The sequence below is a fragment of the Catharus ustulatus genome, chromosome 27, assembly GCF_009819885.2.
Source record: "Catharus ustulatus isolate bCatUst1 chromosome 27, bCatUst1.pri.v2, whole genome shotgun sequence".
NCBI lineage: Eukaryota > Metazoa > Chordata > Aves > Passeriformes > Turdidae > Catharus > Catharus ustulatus.
Genome location: NC_046247.1, coordinates 4,858,926 through 4,882,471, shown reverse-complemented (window position 1 = coordinate 4,882,471; position 23,546 = coordinate 4,858,926). Strand labels below are relative to the sequence as shown.

The 23,546-nt window shown below is 60.6% G+C and overlaps 5 protein-coding genes across 7 annotated transcripts; 2 read left to right on the top strand and 3 right to left on the bottom strand.

The window, feature by feature from the left end:
• The first annotated feature begins 28 nt into the window (after window positions 1-28).
• Window positions 29-1,056, top strand: LOC117007766 (vesicle-associated membrane protein 5-like). The gene is made up of 2 exons (XM_033081097.1): window positions 29-202; window positions 832-1,056. The coding sequence occupies exons 1-2, from the start codon at window positions 29-31 to the stop codon at window positions 1,054-1,056; spliced, it is 399 nt and encodes a 132-aa protein (XP_032936988.1).
• A 1,465-nt stretch (window positions 1,057-2,521) lies between these two features.
• Window positions 2,522-4,624, bottom strand: C27H2orf68 (chromosome 27 C2orf68 homolog). The gene is made up of 4 exons (XM_033081096.2): window positions 4,434-4,624; window positions 4,138-4,313; window positions 3,516-3,655; window positions 2,522-2,741 (listed from the first exon to the last, which is right to left on the bottom strand). The coding sequence occupies exons 1-4, from the start codon at window positions 4,541-4,543 to the stop codon at window positions 2,619-2,621; spliced, it is 549 nt and encodes a 182-aa protein (XP_032936987.1). The 5' UTR covers window positions 4,544-4,624; the 3' UTR covers window positions 2,522-2,618.
• A 37-nt stretch (window positions 4,625-4,661) lies between these two features.
• Window positions 4,662-10,083, top strand: USP39 (ubiquitin specific peptidase 39; the record flags this gene model as incomplete). Its single annotated transcript, XM_033081095.2, has 12 exons — window positions 4,662-5,022; window positions 5,480-5,549; window positions 5,636-5,730; window positions 6,248-6,384; window positions 6,659-6,811; window positions 7,350-7,575; window positions 7,792-7,869; window positions 7,945-8,012; window positions 8,542-8,873; window positions 9,329-9,464; window positions 9,546-9,632; window positions 9,751-10,083. Coding segments are annotated over 12 exons (1,791 nt in total), but the record flags the coding sequence as incomplete, so codon positions are not given.
• A 178-nt stretch (window positions 10,084-10,261) lies between these two features.
• On the bottom strand, window positions 10,262-13,176 carry SFTPB (surfactant protein B). Its single transcript, XM_033081094.1, has 8 exons — window positions 13,086-13,176; window positions 12,422-12,555; window positions 11,986-12,085; window positions 11,700-11,830; window positions 11,322-11,420; window positions 10,881-11,246; window positions 10,370-10,474; window positions 10,262-10,297 (listed from the first exon to the last, which is right to left on the bottom strand). Exons 1-8 carry the CDS (start codon window positions 13,174-13,176, stop codon window positions 10,262-10,264), a joined length of 1,062 nt encoding a protein of 353 aa, XP_032936985.1.
• Window positions 13,177-15,985: 2,809 nt separating this feature from the next.
• MXD1 (MAX dimerization protein 1) lies at window positions 15,986-22,660 on the bottom strand. 3 transcript variants are annotated; one of them, XM_033081191.1, is made up of 6 exons: window positions 22,559-22,660; window positions 22,379-22,475; window positions 19,498-19,527; window positions 18,312-18,426; window positions 17,524-17,683; window positions 15,986-17,445 (listed from the first exon to the last, which is right to left on the bottom strand). In XM_033081191.1, the coding sequence occupies exons 1-6, from the start codon at window positions 22,629-22,631 to the stop codon at window positions 17,258-17,260; spliced, it is 663 nt and encodes a 220-aa protein (XP_032937082.1). In that variant the 5' UTR covers window positions 22,632-22,660; the 3' UTR covers window positions 15,986-17,257. The 3 variants fall into 3 exon arrangements, with proteins under 3 accessions (XP_032937082.1, XP_032937083.1, XP_032937081.1); XM_033081192.1 differs by having other exon boundaries at window positions 15,986-17,442; XM_033081190.1 differs by having other exon boundaries at window positions 15,986-17,683.
• Between the last annotated feature and the right edge of the window lie 886 nt (window positions 22,661-23,546).

Genomic DNA, 23,546 nt, shown 5'->3' with positions numbered 1-23,546 from the left:
TTCCCCAGTGTTCCCACAGCATTCCCCCATGTACCCACGGTGTCGCCACATTGTCCCCCCGTGTCCCCAGGCGGGGCTGGCGCGGTGCCAGCGCGAGGCCGAGGAGGTGACGGAGCTGATGAGACAGAACGTAGAGCGGGCGCTGGAGCGGGAGGGGCACCTGGAGCAGCTGCAGAGCCGTGCCCAGAACCTGCGACAAGCGGTGGGACCGCGGGGACAGGCTGGCGGTGGGGGAGTGACATTAGAGGGGACACCTGGGACAGCTGCAGAGCCGGGTCAGGGCCTGGGGACACACACAGCCCGGGCTGTGGCGCTATAAGGACACCTGGAGATGGCCCGGGACCTGCGGCACTGGGTGGAACAGCAGGAACACACGAACCGAGGGGACGGGGAGTGAGCCTTTATGGGGACATGTAAATCTGGGGACACAGGGCCCAGGGGACACTGCAGAGGCATAAAGCCCCAGGGAGGACCTGTTTTAGGGACATATAGCCTGGGGGGACAGTACAGGGACATGTAGCCCTATAAGATACAAAGAGAGCCCTGGGGGACCCTATGGGGACATCAGTCTCAGGGCTGGACTTGCTCTAGGGACATCGAGCCCTGTGGGGGGAACATACAGAGCCCCAGGAGGGACCAAGTATTGGGACATGGAGCCCTGGGGTGACCTGTTGTCCTGGGGGACACTGTGGGGACAGAGTCTGGGGAGGAGAGACTCCAGGGCCACAGAAGGGCTGGGGGGTGTCTGTCTGGGGGGTGTCTGTCTGTTCCCTCAACCCCTCTGTAGCCCTTGGGGGGAACTGTCCCCTATCCTCCTCCATGTCCCCACAGAGTGAAGCCTTCACCCGCACCACACAGACAGTGACACGGCGCCAGCGCAAGCGACATCGGCGGTGTCACCTGGTGGCCCTCGGCCTCGGCCTCCTCCTCCTCTTCATCCTGGGTCTGGCACTGGCACTGGCCCTGGCACGGTCATCCCCTGGGACTCTCACCAGCACTGTCCCCACCCCGCAGGGGGGTACCAAGCACCCCTCCAGCACTGCAGGGACTCCGTGACAGAGCAATGGGGGACAGAGACTTCACGGCAAATAAACACCAGGACTTGCTTGGGGAGACCCTACAATAACAATAATGAACCAGTGGGATGAGCTTCAAGGAGAATAATAAATAAATAAACAAATAAATAAACCCCAAGATCTACTTTGAAGAGACCCTACAATAAAAACCCAGCAAGACCCACTCAAGGGGAACACTACAAGGACCAAGAGCTCTTTGGGGAGACCCTACATGCAGAAACCAGGAGGATGAACTGCAAGGAGACCCTATAATAAATAAATATCAGGATCTGTTTTGGGTTGACCGTACAGGAACTAAGGCTCCAGAACCTGATTTGGAGATAATCTGCAATAATAAACCCACAAAATGAACTCTTGAGAAGACTCTACAATAAATGAACATCAGAATATATTTAGGACCCCACAACAACCAAGACTGCCGGATCTACTTCAGGGAAACCCTATGACAAACATCAGGATCTGTTTTGGGGAGACCCTACAATAAATAAATACCAAGAGCTCTTTGGGAAGACCCTACAAAAACAGAGCAGTGGTATCAGCTTGAGGGAGATCCTACAATCCCAAACCAATGGGATGATTTCCCAGTGAAGAAATTCCCTTCTGTCCTGGGAAGATCTTACAATAATAAACATGCCAGAACTTCCATGGAGACTCTACAATTACTCAACATCAGAATCTACTTCGGGGAGACCCTGTTGTTGTTTGCAACAACAAATGACAAGGATGATCTCTGGGAAGGCCCTACAATAACAAACATGCTGGATCTCCTCTGGGAAAACCCTATGAGAAATAAACACCCCAACTTTTGTTTGAAGAGACCCTACAAGAACAAACTAGCAGGATTTGCTCCAGGGAGAACATCCTGGACCCTCTCTGGGGAGACCCTACAATAAATGAACACCAGAATCTGCTTGGGGTAGATCCTACAATTAACAACCCCTCTGCACCTTGCTGCTGGGAGACCCTACAAAAACAGAGCAGTGGGGTGATCTTCAGGGGCTCCTACAATAACAAAAGGCCCTGATTCAGGGACTCCCACAATAAACAACCAACCATGGAGAGACCCTACAACACTACACTCACGACACTTGCCCTGGGGACACCCTGGGCACACCTGGCCTTGGCCAGAGGTGCCACCAACCTGGGCTGGGGGCAGGAGGGGGCTGTGATCCCAACTACCAAGATAGGGGATGCAGAAGGGATCCTGGGGAAACAGTGGCACCTGAAGAGGGGATGGGGGCTCCAGGGAGGGGACTGGAGGTCCCCAGGGACATGGTGACAACTGGGAGTGACTGAGGGGACCTGGCACCCAGTGTCACTGCATGGGGCCACCCTAGCACGGGCTGCTGAAGGGGACAAGTGGGAATGTGACACTCAGGGACCCAGGAGCCACGTCGCTTCCCCCCCTCGTGTCTCGGTTTCCTCGAGCAGTGAAAGACGCCAGAGCCTCGCAGCACCTTTATTGACACCGGGGGGATGGCAGCAGACCCCGGGGTGGCACCGGTCCCATGGGAGTGGCAGTGTCCGGGGGGTGTGGCAGCATCACCCGGTGCCCCGGCGCTTGCTGAGCTCGTCCTGTACACGCTGGCACAGGGCCCTGCGCAGGGGAGGCTCCAGCGGGCTTCGGGCGCACACCCGGCGTGTCACCTCCTCAGCGCTGTCCCCCTGCGCCACTTGTGTCACCCGCGGGGCCTGCCAGCGCCCCACAGCACCCCCCATGGCACCCCCACCTCCCCACAGAGCCCCTATCCACAGCCCCCCACGGAGTCCCAGCCCTATGGTACCCGCTGGGCCCCACAGCAATGCCCCTGTCCCTTGGGATCCCCACCAACAGCGCCCCATGGCAGCTGAGATCTGTGGCACCCCTATGCCATGGTGCAGCCCCTGCCGCATGCGCCTCCCCCTTTGATGGGCACCCACCATGCCCCCACACCCAGGGCAATGCTATCTGCCCCTCAGAACCTCCACACCCCGACCCCACACCCACAGCCCCTCAGAACCCCCACACCCCACAGCCCCCACCCCAGCCCCTCAGAACCCCCACATCCCCACAGAACCCCCACACCCCCAGCCCCACAGAACCCTCACACCTCACACCCCCAGCCCCACAGAACCCCCACAGCCCCACAGAACCCCCACACCCCACAGCCCCCACCCCAGCCCCTCAGAACCCCCACATCCCCACAGAACCCCCACACCCCACAGCCCCAGCCCCATAGAATCCCCACAGCCCCACAGAACCCCCACACCCCACACCCCCAGCCCCATAGAATCCCCACAGCCCCACAGAACCCCCACACCTCCTGCCCCTCAGAACCCCCACAGCCCCTCAGAACCCCCACAGCCCATAGCCCCCACCCCCAGCCCCACAGAACCCCCATCCCCCCGCACCCCCGTTCTCCCACCCCCGTTCCCAGCGCCGGGGTCCCGGGGCCGCACCTGGTGCACGATGACGGCCGTGACCTGCCCGTCGTCCCCCTCATACTCGAGGCAGAAGAGCCGCGGTCCGCGGGCGGAGTCCGGGGGAGCCCCGCGGCTGTCGGGGGGGGGGCCCGCGCTGGCGTCGCCCCCGGGCCCCCCTGCGGCACCTGCACCCTCAGCGGGGGCTGCCAGGCCAGAGCCGCCGCGTGCCCCCATCCCCGCTCCCCATGGCCCCCCAGCCCGGGTACCCCCCATCCCCGCTCCCCATGTCCCTCCCAACCTCGGGTGCCCCCCATCCCCGCTCCCCATGTCCCTCCCAGCCCCGGGTGCCCCCCATCCCCGCCCTCCATCCACGCTCCCCGTGTCCCCCCCACCCTCGAGTGCTCCTCATCCCCACTCGCAGTTTCCCCTGTGCCTCCCGCCACCCCTGGATGCCCCGGCAGTCCCAGCCCACCCTGGAGTGTTGCCCCTTCCCCTCCCCGCCCATCTCCTCGGTGCCCTCCGTGTCCCCCCATCCCCGGGTGACGCCGGGTCCCAGCCCCCCTGTGGCGCAGTCCCTTCCCCCCCATCTCCTGCGCTCCCCCCAGCCCCGGATGCGCCCCGCTCCCTCAGGAGCCCCCGCATCCCCCGGTCCCGGTACTCCCCTCCCCGTCCCACCTCTCGGGGTCGCCCCTCCCCGCCCCCCGGTGCCGCTCACCGCCGCCCCGGTGCGGCCGGTACACCTGCTGGTCGGGCCGCCGGGGCCGCGCCGGGGCCGGGGTCAGCCGTGTCCGCGCTCGGCCCCGCGCCTGCCGCACCGCGCGGTCGTACGCGTCCCTGGGCACCAGCGGGGCATCGGGGTTACGGGGTGGGGGTGACCAGAGAGCACCGGGGCCAAACCAGCCCGGGAACAAGGGTCCCTGGGGGTGGCCGGGGGGCCCGCGCCGCAGCCGGTACCTGGCGAGCTGGTTGCGTCGGATGTGCCTCACGAAGCCGTGGCTCATGTCCAGCCGTCCCCCCGGGCGGCAACGCCAGCCCGGGGCCGCCGTTGTGGCCGCCGTCTCCATCCCGGTACCGGGGGCAGGGGTCGGTACCGGGACGCGGCGCCTTTAAGAGCCCCGCGGGCCCGGCGCGCGCGCGCCGGCAGAGCGCGCCTGCGCGGAGTGACGGGCTCTTTGACCGGTCCCGGCGCACGCGCACTCCGCCCGCGCTGCCGCCATGTCGAGCCGCGGGCGGCGGGACCGCGACTCCCGGGACTCTCGCGGCGTCTCCGCCTCCTCCACCGCCTCCTCCGCCCGCGGCTCCTCCCGCAGCCGCCGCGACGCCGACGCCGAGCGGCCTCGGGGCCGGCGGGAGGCGGATCGGGAGCGCGCGCGGCGGGAGGTGGCGGAGGCGCTGCCAGTGGATTTGGCGCGCGTCAAGCGGGAACCGGGCACCGGCACCGGCGTCTGGGGGGGCTCCGGCACCGCTGCGCCCGCCGCTCCCGTGCGTGTGAAGCGGGAGCGGGAGCCGGACGGAGACTCCGACCCCGAGCCCGAGCCCGCAGGTGCGGCCCGGGAGGAATGGATGGGACCGAAGGGCTGAGGGGACACCGAGATAGGGAGCGGGGAACTGGACGGGGCAGTAACGGGCTGGGTGTGGGGAGACCCAGGTGTGCGTGTGGGGACACAGCAGGGTGGGGGGGGGCAGCACTGCTGGGGGTGTGAGGGGACACTGGGGTGTGAGGGGACACTGGGGGCACTGGGGCGGTCACAGGGATGTCCCGGAGGACACCAGTGGGAGGAGGGACGGGAGTGTGGGTGTCCAGGGTAACCTAGAGGGGAGGGATGGGGAATGGGGTGTCCTGGGGGTCCTGAGCTCAGCTCTGGACAGGATTTGGAGTCAACGGGGGGGATTGGGGCTTAGCCCCAGGCAGGTGTACCGGAGGGGGGGCTGGAGGGGGCATCATCCTCCTGCTTTTGGGGTCCTTGTGCCCCCCTTGTTAACACCCTCCTGTCCCCCAGTGCGCTATGGGCGCTTCGATCCCGAGGACCAGCGCAGTCGGCACTGTCCCTACCTGGACACCATCAACAAGTGGGTGATGGGGATGTTCTGTGGTCCCCCTGTCCCTGGGGGTCCCCCCAGCTCCCCCACAGCCCTGTAACACTACCCTCCTCCAGGAGCGTCCTGGACTTCGACTTCGAGAAGCTGTGTTCCATCTCCCTGTCCCACATCAACGTCTATGCCTGCCTTGTCTGTGGAAAGTATTTCCAGGGTGAGACCCGCCCCTCTGGAGCTGCTAGGGGGCACACAGGGGACATCAGGGACACCCAGATGCTGCTGGGTGGCACACAGAGGACATCCAGGATTGATGTGCTGCCCTGGGGGACATACATAAGCAATGGGATGCTGCTGGGGGACATGGAGGACATCCCAGTGCTGCTGTGAGGGGACATTTGGGGATTGGAGTGGTGATGAGAGGGACACCCAGGGCTGGGGCACAAGGAGCATAAGGGATTTGGGATGTTGTTGGCATACCCCAGGGCTGCAGGGACACCCAGGGACAGGGATTGTGCCTGGGAATGTGACAGGGAACAGCCAGGTGCTGGCAAGGGGTACAAAGAGGATGCCTGGGGACAGACACCATGGGGACACCCAAGGACAGGGTGGTTGCTGGGGGAGCTTAGGGCCCTCCAGTGGGATCATTTCTGTGCGCCCTCCCTCTTCCCATGGTTGCTCTGTGCCTGTCCCTGGTGACCTGTGTCCCCCTAACCCTAACCTTGTCCCTTCAGGCCGTGGGCTGAAGTCACACGCCTACATCCACAGTGTGCAGCTGAGCCACCATGTGTTCCTCAACCTGCACACACTCAAGTTCTACTGCCTGCCTGACAACTACGAGATCATCGACTCCTCGCTCGAGGACATCACGGTGAGAGCTACAGGGGCATGTGTGGGGGCTCTGGAGGATTGGCTTTGCATCTCCCCCAGCTCTGAGGGGGGTCAGGTTTGGGGTACCCCATCTCTGAGGAGTCAGATTGGGGTCCCCCAGCTCTGAGTACCCCTGGTTCAGGTGTGGGATCCTCCATCTCTGAGGGGTTCAGGTCAGGGTCTTCCTGTTTCTGAGGGGTTCATGTTGGGGTTCCCCGATCCCTGAGGGGTTTGGGGTGGGGTCCCCCAGCTCTGAGGTCTCTCTCTCCCCACAGTATGTGCTCAAGCCCACCTTCACAGCCCAGCACATCGCTCACCTGGACAAACAGGCCAAGCTGTCCCGGGCCTACGATGGCACCACGTACCTGCCTGGCATCGTGGGGCTCAACAACATCAAGGCCAATGACTATGCCAATGCTGTGCTCCAGGTGACACCAGGGCTAAGGGCTTCTTTTTGGGGTGAAACCCTCCCGAAACATCACTGTGGGTCTGACAAGGAGGAGTCACACCTTTTCTCCCATGGGCTTTGAGACTGTTAAGACTTCATTCTGGGGTGAAACCCTCCCAAAATCCTGCTCTGGGGGTCTCAGGGATGAGTCCCACCTCTTTTCCCACAGCATACACGCCTGGGGGACACTGCCTTCATTTTGGGCTGAATCGCCTCTGAAATCCTCCTAAAATCCCACTCTAGGGGTCCTGAGGGTGTATCCTGCTTTCTCTTCTACATTACACCTGGGGTTGCAGGTGACCTTTTAGGGTGAAAGCCCCCCATAACTCTCCCCAAACCTCCTCTGTTGGGCTGCCAGGGATTGGCCCCGTCTCTGGATCCTTTCCAACTCAGACTGTTCTGAGATTTCTTGCAGGCTTCACACCCACGGCAGTGCAGGGTTTACATAACTGCACCCAAAACCTCCTGGATCACCCCTTGGGGGTCTTGGGTCTGAATCTGCTCTGCCCTGTCCCCAGGCCTTGTCTAACGTGCCTCCCCTGCGGAATTACTTCCTGGAGGAGGAGAACTACCGGCGCATCCAGCGTCCGCCCGGGGACATCATGTTCCTGCTGGTGCAGCGCTTTGGGGAGCTCATGAGGAAGCTCTGGAACCCCCGGAATTTCAAGGCACACGTGTCGCCCCATGAGATGCTCCAGGCTGTGGTGCTCTGCAGCAAGAAGAACTTCCAGATCACCAAGCAGGGTGGGATTTGGGGAGCAGTGCTGGGTTTGAGGGGAAGAGCTGGATCTTGGGGCTTTTGGATTTGGGGGTGCAGTGCTGGAGTCAGGGCTCTGGATCTGGAGGGCGGAGCTGGATCTGGGGGATAGGGTTGGGTTTGGGAGGCAGCACTGGGTCTGGGGGCTCTGGGTTTGGGGGGCAGAGCAGGATCCGGGCTCAGCTCCAGCTCTGCCCTTGCAGGCGATGGGGTGGAGTTCCTGTCCTGGTTCCTGAACGCGCTGCACGCAGCCCTGGGTGGCACCAAGAGGAAGAAGAAGAGTGAGTGGGGAGATGCTCTGGGGGGACCCTCAGGGGAGCTGTTGTTCCCCAACTGAGCCCCTGCTGTTCCCCCAGCCATCGTCACCGACGTGTTCCAGGGCTCCATGCGCATCTTCACCAAGAAGCTACCACACCCTGACCTGGTGGGACTGGGGGGGAATGGGGAGTGTTGGGATCCAATGAGGGGTGTCAGGGTATGGAGGGAGGTGATGGGTGTTGGGTGCCAGTTTTCAACGGGATCTGGGGGGGGAATTGGGGAACTGGGGGAGTTGGGGAACAATGGGAATGGTAGGGTCAAGAAAAGGCGTGTCATGGTCCAGTAGGGGAGTGTTGGGGTCGGGTGGGGGCAGTTTAGGAATGCTGGGGGGTGTTGAGTGTAATGGAGGTGGTGGAGGAGGTGGTGGGGTGTCATGGAGCACCTGGGCCAGGGGATTAGAAGTGTCCAGGGTCTGATGTGGGGGTTTGGGTCAAATGAGGCATGAGATGGGCTCAAATGAGGACTGGGGAGTGTTGGGGTATGGTGGAGGGTCTTTGGGTTCAACAAAGGGACATTAGGATCCAGTGGGGGTGACAAGGTCAAATGAGTGATGGCAGGGTCTGATGGGTGATGGGGCTGATGGGTCTGGCTGTGGGGATGTCCCATGGGGATGTCCCCTGGGTGCCCCATGGCAGCCAGCAGAGGAGAAGGCGCAGCTGCTGCAGAACAGCGAGTACCAGGAGCGCATGGTGGAGTCCACGTTCCTGTACCTGACCCTGGACCTGCCCACGGCACCGCTCTACAAGGACGAGAAGGAGCAGCTCATCATCCCCCAGGTGCCCCTGTTCAGCATCCTGGCCAAGTTCAATGGCAGCACCGAGAAGGAGTACAAGACCTACAAGGAGAACTTCCTGAAGCGTTTCCAGCTGACACGCCTGCCCCCCTACCTCATCTTCTGCATCAAGCGCTTCACCAAGAACAACTTCTTTGTGGAGAAGAACCCCACCATTGTCAACTTTCCCATCACGTGAGCCCTGAGGAGGGGGCTTCGGCGGTTGGGAGCTTGTGGAGAGGGTTAAAAGCATCTAAGAGGAGATTGGGGGCATCTGGAGGGGGTTGTAAACATCTGGGAAGCCCTGGAAACATCTAGAGGGGCTTTGCAAGCATCTGGGATAGGGGATAGGTATCTAGGGTGGTACATGGGCATCTGGGGGGGTTTAGTAGGCATCCAGGAGGGCTTTGAGAGGTTTTTAGGCATCCAAAAGGGGTTTAAAAGCACTTGGGGGGTGTTTCTTGGCACCTGGGGGTGTCAGGGAGTTTGTAACACCTGGGAGAGGGATATAGATATCCAAGGGGATGTTATGGGCATCTGGGGGGGATTGTGATATCCTAGGAGGGACTTGGAAGCACCTTGGAGGTGTCTGTGGGTGCAGTGGGGGTCCCCCGCTGCAGTGCCTCCCCTGAGAGTGTGGGGGTCCCCAGGAATGTGGACCTGCGGGAATACCTGTCGGAGGAGGTGCAGGCCGCGCACGCCCACACCACCTACGACCTCATCGCCAACATCGTGCACGACGGGAAGCCCTCAGAGGGCTCCTACCGCATCCACGTCCTGCACCACGTGAGTGTCCCCTCCTCGGGGGGCTTGGTGGGGCTGCTGGGACCCCCCTGAGTCACCCTGTCCCCTCCTGGGTCCTGGCAGGGCACAGGGAAGTGGTACGAGCTGCAGGACCTGCAGGTGACTGACATCCTGCCCCAGATGATCACCCTGTCCGAGGCCTACATCCAGGTGAGGGGGGGTCGGGGGGTGGAGGTACTCCCAGAATATCCCCTGACACCCCTTGAATGTCCCCTGCTACCCCCAGAATGTCTTCAGTGCCCTCCAACCCTCTCCTGCTCTCCTGCAGATCTGGAAGCGACGTGAGGAGGATGAGACCAACCAGCAAGGGGCCTGAGACCCTTGGGAGCATCCAGAAAACCCCTTGGTGACACCCCAGCTCCCCTCAGTGGTATCCCCAGCCCCTTAGGGGTACCCTGAGACCCCTTTGGGAGCACCCCAAGCTCCCTCGTGGACATCCAGAGACTTGCAGGGACATCCATGGCCCATCTGGGGACACCTCCATCCTCCCTAAGGTCACCCAGAGGTCCCCAGGGAACACCCAGACCCTGCCTGGGGACACCCCCAGTCCCCTCTGGAGGTGTGTCCCCCAGTAAATGCCACCCACTATTTTTGTAACTTATTATCAACTTTTCTCTTCTTTGAGTTTAGAGGGGTTTATGGTTTCTGCTGCTTCCTGTGATGCCTCCCAGCACCCTGTGACCCCCCTAGCCCCCATTGTGCCCCGAAACACACCAAAACACGGAGGCAGAGCTGCATCCAAGCTTTATTGGGCAGTGCTGAGGGATCCTGGTGCCCCCCTACAGCCAGACATGCTCCTGGCAGTGCTGCAGGGCCTGCAAGAGGTGGAGGTGTCAGCTGGGGGTGCAGGGGAGGGCAGCCCCCCGTGTCTTCGTGTCCCCACTCACCTGGCAGCGCCGCGCAGCCTCGAAGCCCGAGCACCAGAAAGTGGGGCCCAGGGCACAAGGGCCCAGGGGGAGGGACAGTGCAGGGACACTGACACCTTTGGGGGCCTGTGGGGGGGACACAGGGATGAGGGGTCCCCCAAGGGTGGGGGACGGACCTCCAGGACCCCCAAACACTCCTTCCCCAGGGTTGTGCTTTGTGGACTCTGGCACTGTCCTCTGGATGGACGGTGGCTCTTACTGGGAGCTTCACTGTGTCCCCAGGGCCGATGGGACTGTGACACTCCAGGATGTGTCCCAAATGACTGTGACACCCAGGATATGTCCCCTTGGGGCTGTGCTGGCATTTGTGTCCTTGACATGGTTCCTGGGGACTGCGGCATTCAGGGGTGTGTCCTTGGGGCTGTGACACTCCCAGTCCTGTGTAACCCTGGGACGCCCTGTCACTTCCTGGGGACCGTACCCCCAGCCATCCTCTCCGTGTCCCCCTCGTGTTCCTCCCATTCCCCCTCACCTCCTCACTGACACACTCCGCCAGCCGCACCACGATGGCCTCCCGCACCCAGGGCGGTGGCAGCGTCCCCACGTCCTCGATGTCCCCGTTGTCCCCACTGCGACAGGCGAAGAATAGGCGGCAGAGCAGGCGGGGGCCCAGGCGGCCCAGCAGCCCCTCGATCGCCAGGGCCGCGTAGCGCTCGGCCAGGCACTGGCACGCCCCGGCCACCGGCAGCGGCAGCGCCCGGCACAGCCCGGCCACCGCCGCGGCCACCGCGCCCACGGGGACAGCGGCCTCAGCCCGCGCCACCAGCGAGCGGCACAGCCAGCACAGCGGCAGCGGCAGCGGCAGCGCCTCCGGAGACAGCCCGGCCCCGCCGGAGCCCTGCGGGAGGGGGACACTGCAGCCGCTGCTGGGGACACTGCGTGGCTGTCCCCGTGTCCCCGTGTCCCCCCGTACCTGCAGGTGGGTGCCGGGCGCCTCAAGGATGGGCGCGGCCGGGGCGGCCCCGGACTCTCCGCGACACAGCTTCAGCGTGGCACACACCTGCCAGGGCTTCTGCAGGGCAGCACGGGGTGACCCGGGTGTCCCCAAGCCCCCAGCGCCCCGGGCTCTCCGTGGATGCCGTGGTGCAGCCCACACGGCCCTGGGGGCCACAGTGTCCCCAGCCCCCCTTGCCATGTGGCTCCCCATGCCACTCAGGAGCGGCTGGATCTGCCAGAGGAGGTGATGGACAAGCAGCTGAACAGCGCTGCTGGCACGGGGGCACCGGGGCAGGGAGATGTGAACACAGAAACCCTACTGGGCAGGGAGATGTGGACACAGAAACCCTGCTACCTGATCTAGCACCACCTGCGCCCGGGCACCGACAGTGACAGCCACGGTGACAGCCACCACTGCCGTACTCGCCGCCACCACACCCCAGCCACTCCTGTCCCCATTGCACCGCTGGTGCCCATGGGTGGTGCCTGTGACATGGCACACATGATGGCCTCCGTTCTGTCACCTCACCACCATGGCACCTTCTGGCAGCTGCCACCACTTCACCCGCCATCCTAGCCCCCACAGTGGCACACACCACCATGGTGGCATCTGTGCCCATGGCCCCTACAGTGACACCCACAGTGGCATCTGTCCCCCGTCCCCACAGGCACCTCCATGGCTGAGTGGTTGAAGGCCCGGTGGAGGGAGCCGAAGAACTGCTGGCATGTGTCACAGACGTCCTGCAGGAGAGGACAGTGGGGACATGGGGACACAGGGGCACAGGGATGTGGGATATTGGGGAATGGCAACAGAGGAGGACAGGGACACAGGGAGAATGAAGACATGGGGCTGTTTGTGGCACAGGGATGTTAGGAGGTGGGACACAGGGACGTGGGGATGTGGGGCATGGGGACATGAGGACCAAGGGGGATACATGTGGACATGGTGGTGTGGCACCATGGTGGGAGTACTGGGACACCTGTGGAGTTTTGGGGACATACAGGGGGCACAGGGACAGAGGGAAGGGTGGAGGGACATTAGAGGGGAGATGGGGAAGCGGTGGGGGGGTCTCTCACCATGTCGGGATGTCCCTGGGTGAGGTGGGGGCAGCGGCCCAGGGCCCCACAGCGCAGCGCGGTCACCCAGTCCTGGCACCAGGCAGAGGGGGGCACCCCGCAGCTCCCCCCTGGTGCCCCCAAACCTGTGGCCACTGTCAGCACCCAGCCAGAGGGACCTGGCAATCCAGGACCTCCCCATACACCTCCCCCAAGTCACCCCATCCCAACAGCAGCCCTCATGGGAGGACCTGGGCATGGGGGACCCCCTCAATGAACCCTCCCACTCCAATACCCATCCCGGGGGTCTCTGGCACCACGACCTCACCTCTAAACATGCACCACCCCCAAAACTCCACTCCTGCCACTATGAGAAGACCCGGGTGGAAGGGACCCCCCCACTGCACCCCCTGATAGCAGAGCCTGCCCCCACCCAGTCCTCATGAGGGACATGAGTCACACCCCCTGCACACCCCATCCTGACTGAGACCCCAAGAGGGATCCCAGGGGTCTGGACCCTCACCCAAGGGTCCCCTTCCCTCCTTGCCCAGGGGCAACCAGGGGTCTGTGCCCCCGTCACTTCACCGCAGGGTCCTGAGGGGGGCAGCCAGCTCTGGAGGTGCCAGCCTTGCAGGCATATTCTGCTCTGGGGCTGGCCCCAGGGGCGGGGGTGCAGGAGCCTTACCTGGAGTGGCCCTGAGCAGGGTGAGGAGCAGCGGCAGTGCCAGGGCCATGGTGGGGGACAGGGCCGAGGACAGGGACAGTGGCCGGGCCATGGCGGTGCTGGCAGGGCCGAGCCCGCAGCCTCTTAAAGCCCTGCAGGTGGGATGTGGCCACTGGGACTGTGCCAGCGCACGGGGACAGGTGTGTCACAGCCACGGGGACACTGCGGGGCCTGCCAGTCCTGCCCTGCCACTCTGCTGCTGGCCCCATGCCCCTGTGTCCCCACAGCCACGTCCTGATTGGGGTCCCCATTCCAGGGCCCCATGTCCCCAGCAGGGATCCCATTTAATGTCTCTGTGTCCCCACTGAGTCCCCATTGCTGTCCCTGTGTTCTCTGTTGGGGTCCCATGTTCCCGTTGGGGTTTACATTGGGGTCCCCATACCCCCATGTCCCCCTACACTTCTTCCTGTCCCCAATCTCCTCACATTCCCTCAGTCCCCTCCATGTCTCCCCCAACACTATCACCATCTCTCTCTCCTCTGCTGTGTTCCCACACCCCCATGTTCCCATGTCCCCTTTGTGTCACCACAGTCTCATACCCCAATACTCCCCCCATGTCAGCCTCCAATCCCCCCCAGGATCCTAAGTTCCCTTGTTCCTTCGTGTCCCCCTGTGTTCCCCCACCCTGCCCTGTCCCTCTGAAATCTCCACTGTCCCCATATCTCCAAACCCTCATGTCTGCCCCTTGTTCCTGTGTCCCCCGTGTGCCCCGTGTCACCCGGTGTTCTCATGTCCCCTCTCCCATACCAGTATGTCCCCCTCCGTGCCCTCCTGCTCATGTCCCACAGCCCCATGTCTCCCAGAGTCCCCAAAGTCCCCGTATCCCCCACGTCCAGCCTTGTGCCTCGCCACCCCCTGAGCGTGGCCCCTTGTCCCCCTCCCCCCCGCTCCTCTTCCCGGCATGTCCCTCCCTGGTCACCACCGTGACCCCACTTGCCACTCGAGAGCCCTCGGTGCGGGCGCGGCCGGCGGGCGGGGCCCCACGGGGGGGGCATCTGCCCCAGGTGAGGCGTTGGGATGGGTGCCAGGGTGGCACAGCCCCACCCCGTGCCCCTCTGTCACCCTTTGTGCCACCCCCCGTGCCACCCCCACACCCTGGGCTGCCCTGCCCTTGTGCAGGTCGCAGTGCCACCCTGCACTTCCCAGACCTCCTGTGCCCCCCCGGACAGCTCTGGGGACACGCAGCTCAGGGGCTGTTCCAGGGGTGACACAGCCCAGGGACAGGACAAGGGACAAAGCCCCAGCCCAGCCCGGGGAATCCCAGGAGCAGGAGCAGCACTGGGATAAAGCACCTGGGAGCGCTCAGAGATGAGGATGTGGCTGAGGAGCTCGGGGGGCTCAGCCTGGAGCAAAGGAGGCTCAGGGGGGACCTTCTCACCCGCCACAACTCCCCCCAGCAGTGTGGATCTCCATCCTCATCATCCCCATCCCCTTCCTGCTCCCTTCCCACAGCAATTCCAGCTCACGCCTCTCTTTCGTAACGAAATAATTTATTTCCTAACAATCAAACAAGACAGAAATATCCATGGACACAGCAAAGATCTCCTAAAACACGGAATTCCTAAAAAAAAAAAAAAAAAAAAGCACCATTCTATTGGCTTGACATGGGGTTCAGCCCAACAATGGGATATTTACAGCAGGAACGGCTGGAAATGGGATCCGTGTCCGCTCCCAACTGCCCAGTGGAGCTGAGGCTGGGGTGAATCCACTTCTTGGGAAGCAGAAAGAACAGAAAATATGATGGAAAAACACAAATGGGAGGTGTCCCAGAGACTAATTAATAAAGGATAAGTTGAGTGGAGATGGGATGGTTCCACTGGAAAAATTAAAGATGAAGCAAACATTTTGGTGCTTCCTGGGAGCTGGTGGTTCGGGATCTGCCTTCCATAACAAAAAAGAAAGGAAAAACAGCCCCAAAATGGGTGGTTTTGATTCCCACTCATCCATGCCCCGATCCGACTCCCCCCACTCCCTGGATTTTTTGTCACAACCTATAAAAAAGTCCTTCCTGCAGCTTATTTCATAGGAATGCTGGTGGATCAGTGAATTCCAGGAAAAGGCTGGCACCACCACTGGGGGACCCGGAGGTTCCGGGTTAATGCAGCGTCTTGGGGTTCCCGGAGCACAGCCCAACAGCGCAAAGGGCTGGGAAGGGTCAGTCTGGGATAGGAAGGGAAAAAAAAAGGGGGAAAAAAAGGCATTGGGAACTCAAAAAGGCACAAACCTGCCAAAACCCCTCATTTCTGCTGAGGCCAAACCTTCAGAATGTCCAAAACCAACCAAAAATCAATGTTTTGTACCTCTAGAAGGGCCTTCCCAACGCCAGGAATCACCTGCCCACAGGGTTCTGCTGGGATTCCCCAGCTGAAGGCAAAAGCCACGTGAGCCACCAGTCCCCAAGGGCCGATATTCATCTTTTTCTCAGCGCTTTCCATCTTTTTGCCTTTTTTTTCCCTCTTTTTGACAGTGCAGGGGGTTGAGCTCAGGTGCCTGTGGTCTGTGGCAATGCCAGAGGGTGGAAAATTCCAGCTTTAAAGGAAAATTCCTTGTGGGGTTTTTTTTTGTTTGTTTCTTTCCTTTTCTTTTCTTTCTTTTTTTTTTTGTTTGTTAGTTTGTTTTTTTTTTTTCCCTCTTAGGAGCTAGCACATGGAAAAAGAGCCAGAACCTAGGGGATTTGGGCAACTTGTGGGTGCCCAGGTGAGCCAGGAATGGGATTGGGGTGTTGAAAAGGAAAGGAAAAAGGGAAAATGAGAAAGGGGGAAAGGGGAACAGAAAAAGGGAAAAGAAGGAAAGGAAAAAGCACAAAAGGAGGAGAAGGGGAAAAGGAGAAAAGAGCAACAAGGATAGGAAAAGAGGAAAGGGGTAAGAAGAAAAGGAAAAGGGGAAAAAGGGGAAAGAAAAAAACGAAGGAAGAGGAGAAAGACAAAGGAAAAAGCACTGGAGTCTCCTGCTGTTCATCCCCTTGCATTCCATGGAGCATCTCGATGCCTTTCAGCACCTGTGTTTCCTGAAAGGGACCAGCAGAGGGTCAAGGTTTGTATCCCAGCGGCAGGAACAGCCCTGCAGAGCTCCTTGCCGATTCCTCACCAGGGCCTGGCCAGCTCCATGGGGCTGGGAACGCCCTTGGAGCAGCTCGAGGGGAAAAGGAAGGTGTTGGAAGTGTGTCAACATTCCCAGAGCAGCTCTAAAAGCAGGAAGTGATGGGAATGCTCCCTCCAGTGCACTGGGAAAAGAATCCACACAGCTGATGTGTGCTCTGGCTCAGAACCCCCCTGCCCTCTGGGGCTGCCCTCCCTGTGGTGGCTTCTGGAATCCTTCACGAGCCTGGAAACATCCCGGATGGATGGACACGATCCAGGGAGTCCCGTGGGGTTATTGCTGAGCAGAGGCATCATCTTTGTGCTGAAGGGGTGGAGAGAGTCTGTGGGCTCCCTCCGAGGTAGAAAAAATTGTCCCCGAGACTAGAAGTGTGGAAAGGGAATTCCAGGAGTCTGGAATGCCGTGCCACGGCAGGTGGGACATCCCATTTGGCTTTAACGAGCCCAGAGGCGGCCAATCCAAGGGGTGAGGATGGCTCTGAGCCCCTGGTGAGCTATTCCCCATGCCAGGAATGCTCTGGAAGGGCTGGGATGGGGTGTCCCTGAATATTTAGAGTCGGGAGAAGGAACTCCCGACTGAGGCTGATCTCTGTGCCCGAAATGCTCCGTGTTCCCAGCTTGGCTCTGCTCTGTCATGGATAGAAAGTCCACAAAGGACTGGTTCTCTCTTCAGATCTCCTCCCAAAAACTCAGCTTTTTCGGTCCTGAGGATCAGGAACGTGATGTCGCCACCCAAAAGTAGAGAAGATTGGGAATACCGGGCAGTGACAGCCTGGGAAAGAACCCAGGGAAGGCTCTTGAGGTTGCTGTTATTGCCAGGATATTCCCGGGCGCTTCAGGCGTGGCTGGAATGTAGGGCCTGGCAGAGGAGGTTTGACCAGGGTGAGAGGCCGGCGATGCAAATGGAGCCCCGGGAGCAGCTGGAGCAGCGGGATGTCAGGGTGTTTCCGTGCAGGGAACGCTGGCAGGGTCGGTGTGCTGGCTAATGGAAGCCCGAGGGGACGGCGGCGGTGCCACGGCGATGGGAAGCACTTCCTAAATCCCGACAGGAAGCTTCCGGCTGCTCGCCAGCTTCGCCCTGGTCCCGCTGGAGCTGGAATATCCCTCGTCGCTCCCCAGGCTCTGGAGGCTCCCGCGCTCATCCGAGTCGCTGGGGCTGCTGCTGCTCCAGTCCAGGTCGGCCGGGAGGTCGTCCGTGCTCTCCACATCCACATCCATCTCTTCTGCCGGAGGAATGGGAATGGTTGGAGTTCCAGCATGGCCAGGCCTCTCACCAGCCATCCCCCAGCGTGGGCTCTCACCTTGATCCGAGTCGGAGCGCTCGGAGGAAAGGCTGGAGCCAATGCTGTCTATCCTGACCCGTTCCATCCCCAGCTTTTCCAGCTGCCGCTGGAGGTGCCGCTGCTCCCGCTGCAGCTGCTCGATCTGGTGCAGGGCCCGGCGCTCCTGGTCCTCCAGCTTCTGCGGGGGCGACACGGCACCTTGAGCTCTGGGATTCCCTCAGAATAACCTGGCATTCCTGGCACCCTGAGCTCTGGGATTCCCTTGGAACCATTCAGCATTCCCAGCCCGTGAGTCCCAGGATTCCCTTGGAACCACACAGGGGACATGTCACCCTGAGCTCCGGGATTCCCTCAGAACCACTCGACATTCCTGGCACCCTGAGCCCTGAGATTCCCTTGGAACCATTCAGCATTCCCGGCACCCTGAGCCCTGAGATTCCCTCAGAACCACTTGGCAGTCCTGGCACCCTGAGCCCTGAGATTCCCTTGGAACCACTCGGCATTCCTGGCCCAAACCACCCCAGCGCAGCCACCACCAGCTCCCAAGGGGCTCCTGTGTTCTATACATACTCCAACTCTCCCAGTCATCCCAGCCCAAAACCAGCTCTCTCCCAGTCATCCCTGCATGATATCAGTGCTCTCCCAGTTGCTCCAGCCCCAGCCCAGTTCTCCCCCCATTATCCCATCATGATGTCAGTGCTCTCCCAGTTATCTCAGGCCAACCCAGCACTCTCCCAGCCCACGCCCCCTACTAGGATGCTGCTCCCAGCTCTGATCCCAGTGCCACATCCAGCTTTTGGGCTCACCTGGATATGGAGCCTGGCCCTGGTGAGGAGGCTGAGTGTGGTGTGCCGCCCGGCTGACGCCCCCAGTGGCACCAGCCCCTTCAGCCTCTCCAGGCACAGCCGGAGCTGGGCGCGCCTGGAATGGGAGCACACAGCTGAATCAGCTTCCTGAATGGCATTCTCACCCCACTGGTGTGGAAAAATGGGGTGGTGAGAGCTAAACCTGACCAGGAGCCTTCCCAGCTGCCACGGGCTTCCAGAAGCTGGGAGAAAACTGCAGTCAGGTAAAAGGATGCCTTGGAAAAACCTCATGGATAAACCCTGCCCTTCTGGCATCCTGGGCTGTTGGGATGATCCCAGGCAACGAGATTCAAATGACCTCGGAATTCTGGGTGAGAATATCCACTTTTGGTCATTCTCTTCCCAAAAAGGTTTCATCTCAGGAGTGCTGTTTGGCTCCTGCTGACAGCTGAAGCTGCCCAGGCTAACACCCAGCTGCAAATCCTTCAGGAGTGCTTCCTTTCCCTATTTTCAGTAGGAACAGGGTGGTTTTGGATACAAAAAACCCCAGATCCCTGCAGGAGCGCTGACTGTGCTCCAGGAATACTCCCTCTTCCTGTAACGTCTGGGCTTTCTCCGCTTTAACAGGTAGGATGTTAATGCTGGAGGGAAACTCCAGCTCCTCGAGCAAAATCCTTTTTCTGCTGAAAGCAGGGATGCCTCCAGCACATCCCAGTTTCCCTGTGTCCATTACTCCAATCTCAGCATGTAGGTCAGATCCTTGGGAATGGGTTGTAACACCCATCCCTGAACCACCTGATCCCAGCAGCTCCAAACCGATTTTGCAATGACCTGCTGGTCTTGTTTGGGATATGCTGGGAGTGAACAGGGATTTCCTCACCCTAAGGACCATGGGATGACAACACGGGCAAAAAAAGAGTGGGATTTACTTGGGATAAATCCCAAACTCCAGCTGGCTCAAAGATGAGCCTGTGACAAGGTAATGTTCCTGAGTAAGTGGAGCAGGAGCTGGCTGTGGAGATGGGTATCATTCCCAACAACCAAGGACTTGAAATGCTTTAATCCTTTATGTCTTTTATCCCAATCCTTCCCTCTCTCTGCCCCTCTCAACCCATCCCAGGTGGAATACCCGTGGAAAAGCAGTAATTCCCCGCAGTCCAGCTCCTGTCAACCCTCTGGCACTCACCTGTTCTTTTCCATTTCATTGTGTGTCGACCTGGAAAAGAAGGAAGAAGTTATTAATTCCTCTGGCTGATTAGGGATTAACAGTTGGGATTAACATGTGGGAATTAGCAAAGGCTCCCTGGAAAAGATGCAGACCCAGGGGGCTTCCAGAGCTCCATACCCAGGGACAGTGAATGGAGGGATGCAGATGCAGAATACATGGATAAGTGGCAATAAAAGGGTCAGGAAAGTCATAAAATGGGATTTTAAACCAGAGACTCATGTTTTAGAACTGGGATTGGGATCAACAGCTCATCCTTCCCTCTCGACCTGCCAGGAACATAACACAGAAAAAGCCTTCCCTGTGTCCAACAGCACAGAGCAGCACTGGAGAAGACCTCAACTACTACCACGACATTAAATCCACAAATCCCCCCAAAACTCCCAATTTCCACAGAGCTGGGAAAAGGTGAAAAACACAAGCAACGACTGACTTTCCCTCCACTGAAATCCAGGAAGAAGCCACAGGGGGTCACACAGCTCCCAGGAATGGTGCTTAGGGAACAGCTGCTTCCCTGCCTACTGACTTCCTAAAACCTCCAGAGGCCTCAAGAAGCCCCACTCTAATTTGGGAAAAATGTTGTTATGTGCCTGAAAACATAAATGTGGGAATAACCCCAGAGGCTGTTTGGATGAGGATGTCTACTGGGATGACCTCATGGGATCTGGGAGTGCTGGAAAAACAAGGGATGTCACTGAAGGGGAAATCAGGGATGTCACCAAAGGGAAAGGAGGGATGTCACCACCACAGCAGTGGAAGATGCTCTCCGAGGTCTCCTTCACTTTCCAGCAGCACTGCCTGATGGATTACCCTGCTCCAGTGGCTCTGTTGGCATTCTGGCAAGGTCAGAGCCACGTCTCCCACATCCCCAGAAATGTTCTATCCCAGCAGAGACACTTCCCACTCTAATGGGATTATCCTGACACAATGGAAGGGCTCAGCTTTTCAGCTCCTGTGCACTCTCCCCATTACATTTTTCCCTGGATAAGTCTGAATGTTTCACATCCAGCCCTTTACCAATGGGATGCCATGGGCTGCAGCCTTAGGAGTTTCTTCCTTGATTCTAAATTATCCAAACACTTCCTGAGTACTGGTACAGAGAGGGGTGAAGCTGCCATCACCACAATCATTAATTACAAATCCATCCTCTTTTCTGCCTGGATCCTTCCTGGAATAGTTGTTTTCTCTTTTGGAGAAAGAGAAATTGAATTCACCATCACCAACATGTAGAAAAAAATGAATTAATTGATGTATTTTAGTTTTGAATAAAATAAGCAGGGACAGAGGTGATGGCAGCTTCACCCCAGGGCATGTGGAGCTCCCACATCCTCTCCAGAGCGATCTCATGCCTACAGAGTCACTGATTTGGATTCCCACCAGTTTGAACCTTAGCTGATCACTAGCTTTCCCTTCAGAACGTGTTTTCTATTCTTGAAAACTGTAACAGATTGGCCCGAAGCAAACAAAATATTCTGAGAAGGAAACCCGTAGCATGTCCAGGCAGGACAAATCCCCGGAATCACCTGGAGCCTGCTTGATTCAAGGCCAGCTGCCCTCTGAGGGGCTCCTGACACCCCAAAATGCCTGTGTGGGAGCTGCCCCAGCCCCAGGGGACCTGGGGAATCATGGCACGGGCAAATCCAGGCGGATTTGTTCCGGCAGCTGCCAAAGGTCGGCCGCCGTGGCGGCGCCCAGACGGGATCGCTCCCAACCAGGAAAAGAGTGACAGATGTGGTGCCATCAGGGCCTGGCTCCTCCCTGGCACCACCAGTGATGTGTCAGGATGGACCTGCTGCCCCTCACAGTGCTCCCTCGGCTGGGGGCACATTCCGGAGCCAGCCCTTCCCAAAATCAGCTGAGGGCTCCCCTCAGGAACGAGGAGCTGAGTGATTTTAAGGTTATTTTAAGTGATGGAATAAAGCCTCCAGGATGTGGGATTTGCTCCTGGAATTCAGTGTGGATGCTTGGAGCCGACTTCAGCTTAGAGAAAAGGTTGTTTAGGATTTAAAATCAGCAAGGAGTAAGAGGGAGGAACAATCAAGGAGAGATAATGGGAGGCTCTGGTTGGGTTTCAGAGTGGGTAATTCAGAAGGTTACAGGAGGGTCCCCTCCAGCCCTGCCAGGGCGCTGTGCCAGCAGGACCTCTCTGGGCCAGTCACCCCGCGACAGAAAGGTCCCACCCACGGTGTCACACCCGTGACAGGAGGACTTTGGTGACAGCAGCGCCCCACCCAGTCCTGTCACACACCCAGTGACAACAGGACCTCACTGAGCCGGGTCACCTGATGGCAGGAGGGTCCCCCAGCGCTGTCACACATCCAGTGACAGGAAGACCTCCCTGTCCCCCCAACACGTAGAGACAGGAGGGTGCCCCCGGCCTTGTGACACTCCCAGAGATGGCGGGGGGGCCCTCCCAGAGCCCGGGGAGTGAGGAGCCAGCCCGGCCCGGCCACAGGCCCTGTAACAGCAGGGCCTCCCCGAGCCGGGACACCTGGGGACAGGAGCCCCCGGGCCAGTCAAACACCTGGAGACAGAGGGACCTCAGCAGAGCCTGAGCAGCGCCTCGCCAGGAGCGTCCCCACGGCCCTGTCGCACACCCGGTGACAGCGGGGGCCCGTCAGAGCCCGGGGACCGGGGTGGTGACCCCGGCTCGGCCAGAGGCCCGGGAACAGCGGCCTCAGCGGGCCCGGACACAAGGACAAGGGAGCCCCCTCGGGCCTGTCACCCACGCCCGGTGACAGCGGGGGCTCACAGGGCCCGGCCACACGGTGCCGGGAGCTCCCTCGGCCGGGCCCCTCCGGTCCGGTTCGGTTCCCCCCGCCCCGCCCGGTGCTGCCGTCACCTGCCGCTGCCGCCGCTCCTCCGGGCCTTGGCGCGGCGCCGCGGGGCCTCCCCGTCCTTCCCGCCGGGCCATAGCGAGGCGTAACCGTGCTCGGCTTCTGCAGAGACACAACGGCGGGCGCGGGTCACCGCGGGGCCCGGCCGGGCGCACCGGGGGTACCAGGGGGGGCGCGGGGAGTACCTCGCTCCCGCCGCTCCAGGAACTCGGCGGCCTCCAGCAGCATCTGGATGCCGAGGCGGGGGGGGGCGGCCATGACGGGGCCGGGACGGGCCGCGACCGGCGGCGGGGGGAGCGGCGGCCTCTGCCCGCCCCGAGCGCCGCTCCGCCAGACCCCACGCGAGCCACGCCCCCGTCGCCGCTCATTGGTGGAGACTGAGCGAGGCCCCGCCCATCACAGTATCTGATTGGAGGACAGAGGGGAGGCCCCGCCCAGCGCCTCCATGAGCGGCGGAGGGAGCGTGGCCGCGCCTGAGGACACACCCCCCACTGGCTGCCATTGGACAAGCGCGCCACGCCCTCCTGCCATTGGCCCGACCCTCTCGCGACGCCCCGCCCACTCCGCAGGCTCGGCCCCGCACGGGCTGCCCTGACTCACTTCCTGCTGCTTAGCCAATGGCGAGGCCGGACGGGGAAGGGGGCGGGGCCTCGGCTACGTGGGGCAACGTGAGCCCTGCGAGGACCCCCGGGGATGGGGACAGAGCCCCGGGAACGGGAACTGCCCCGGACAGGGACCCCCGGGACAGGGACAGACACCCCCACAGAGACGGGACCCAGACACCCCCGCTTCCCATCAAGCAGCCACCCTCCTTGGTGGTCCCCCTCTGTCCCACTGCAGGGAGCACCTTGGGCCCCCCAAATCAGGAGCCACCCCCAGAGAGAGCACCCCCCACCCCAGGCAAGGCTCAGAACACCCAAAGCCCCTTCCAGAACTGGGAGCACCCCAGATCGCATTGCCTCCCCGGGGGGCAGGTGACTGAGGGCAGGGGAGGCCTCCCAGCCCTAAATTGATAATAAGGTGGGGTCCAGGGAGAAAGAAAGAACCCCCCTGCCAAGCACCTTCAGTTTCACCGCAGCCTCAAATGTGGCCCCACGGGATTGAGATGATTTGTATCAATTCCAAGGATTTGTGGGAGGGGGAATAGAGGCCCTGCTTTATCTCTGAATGATA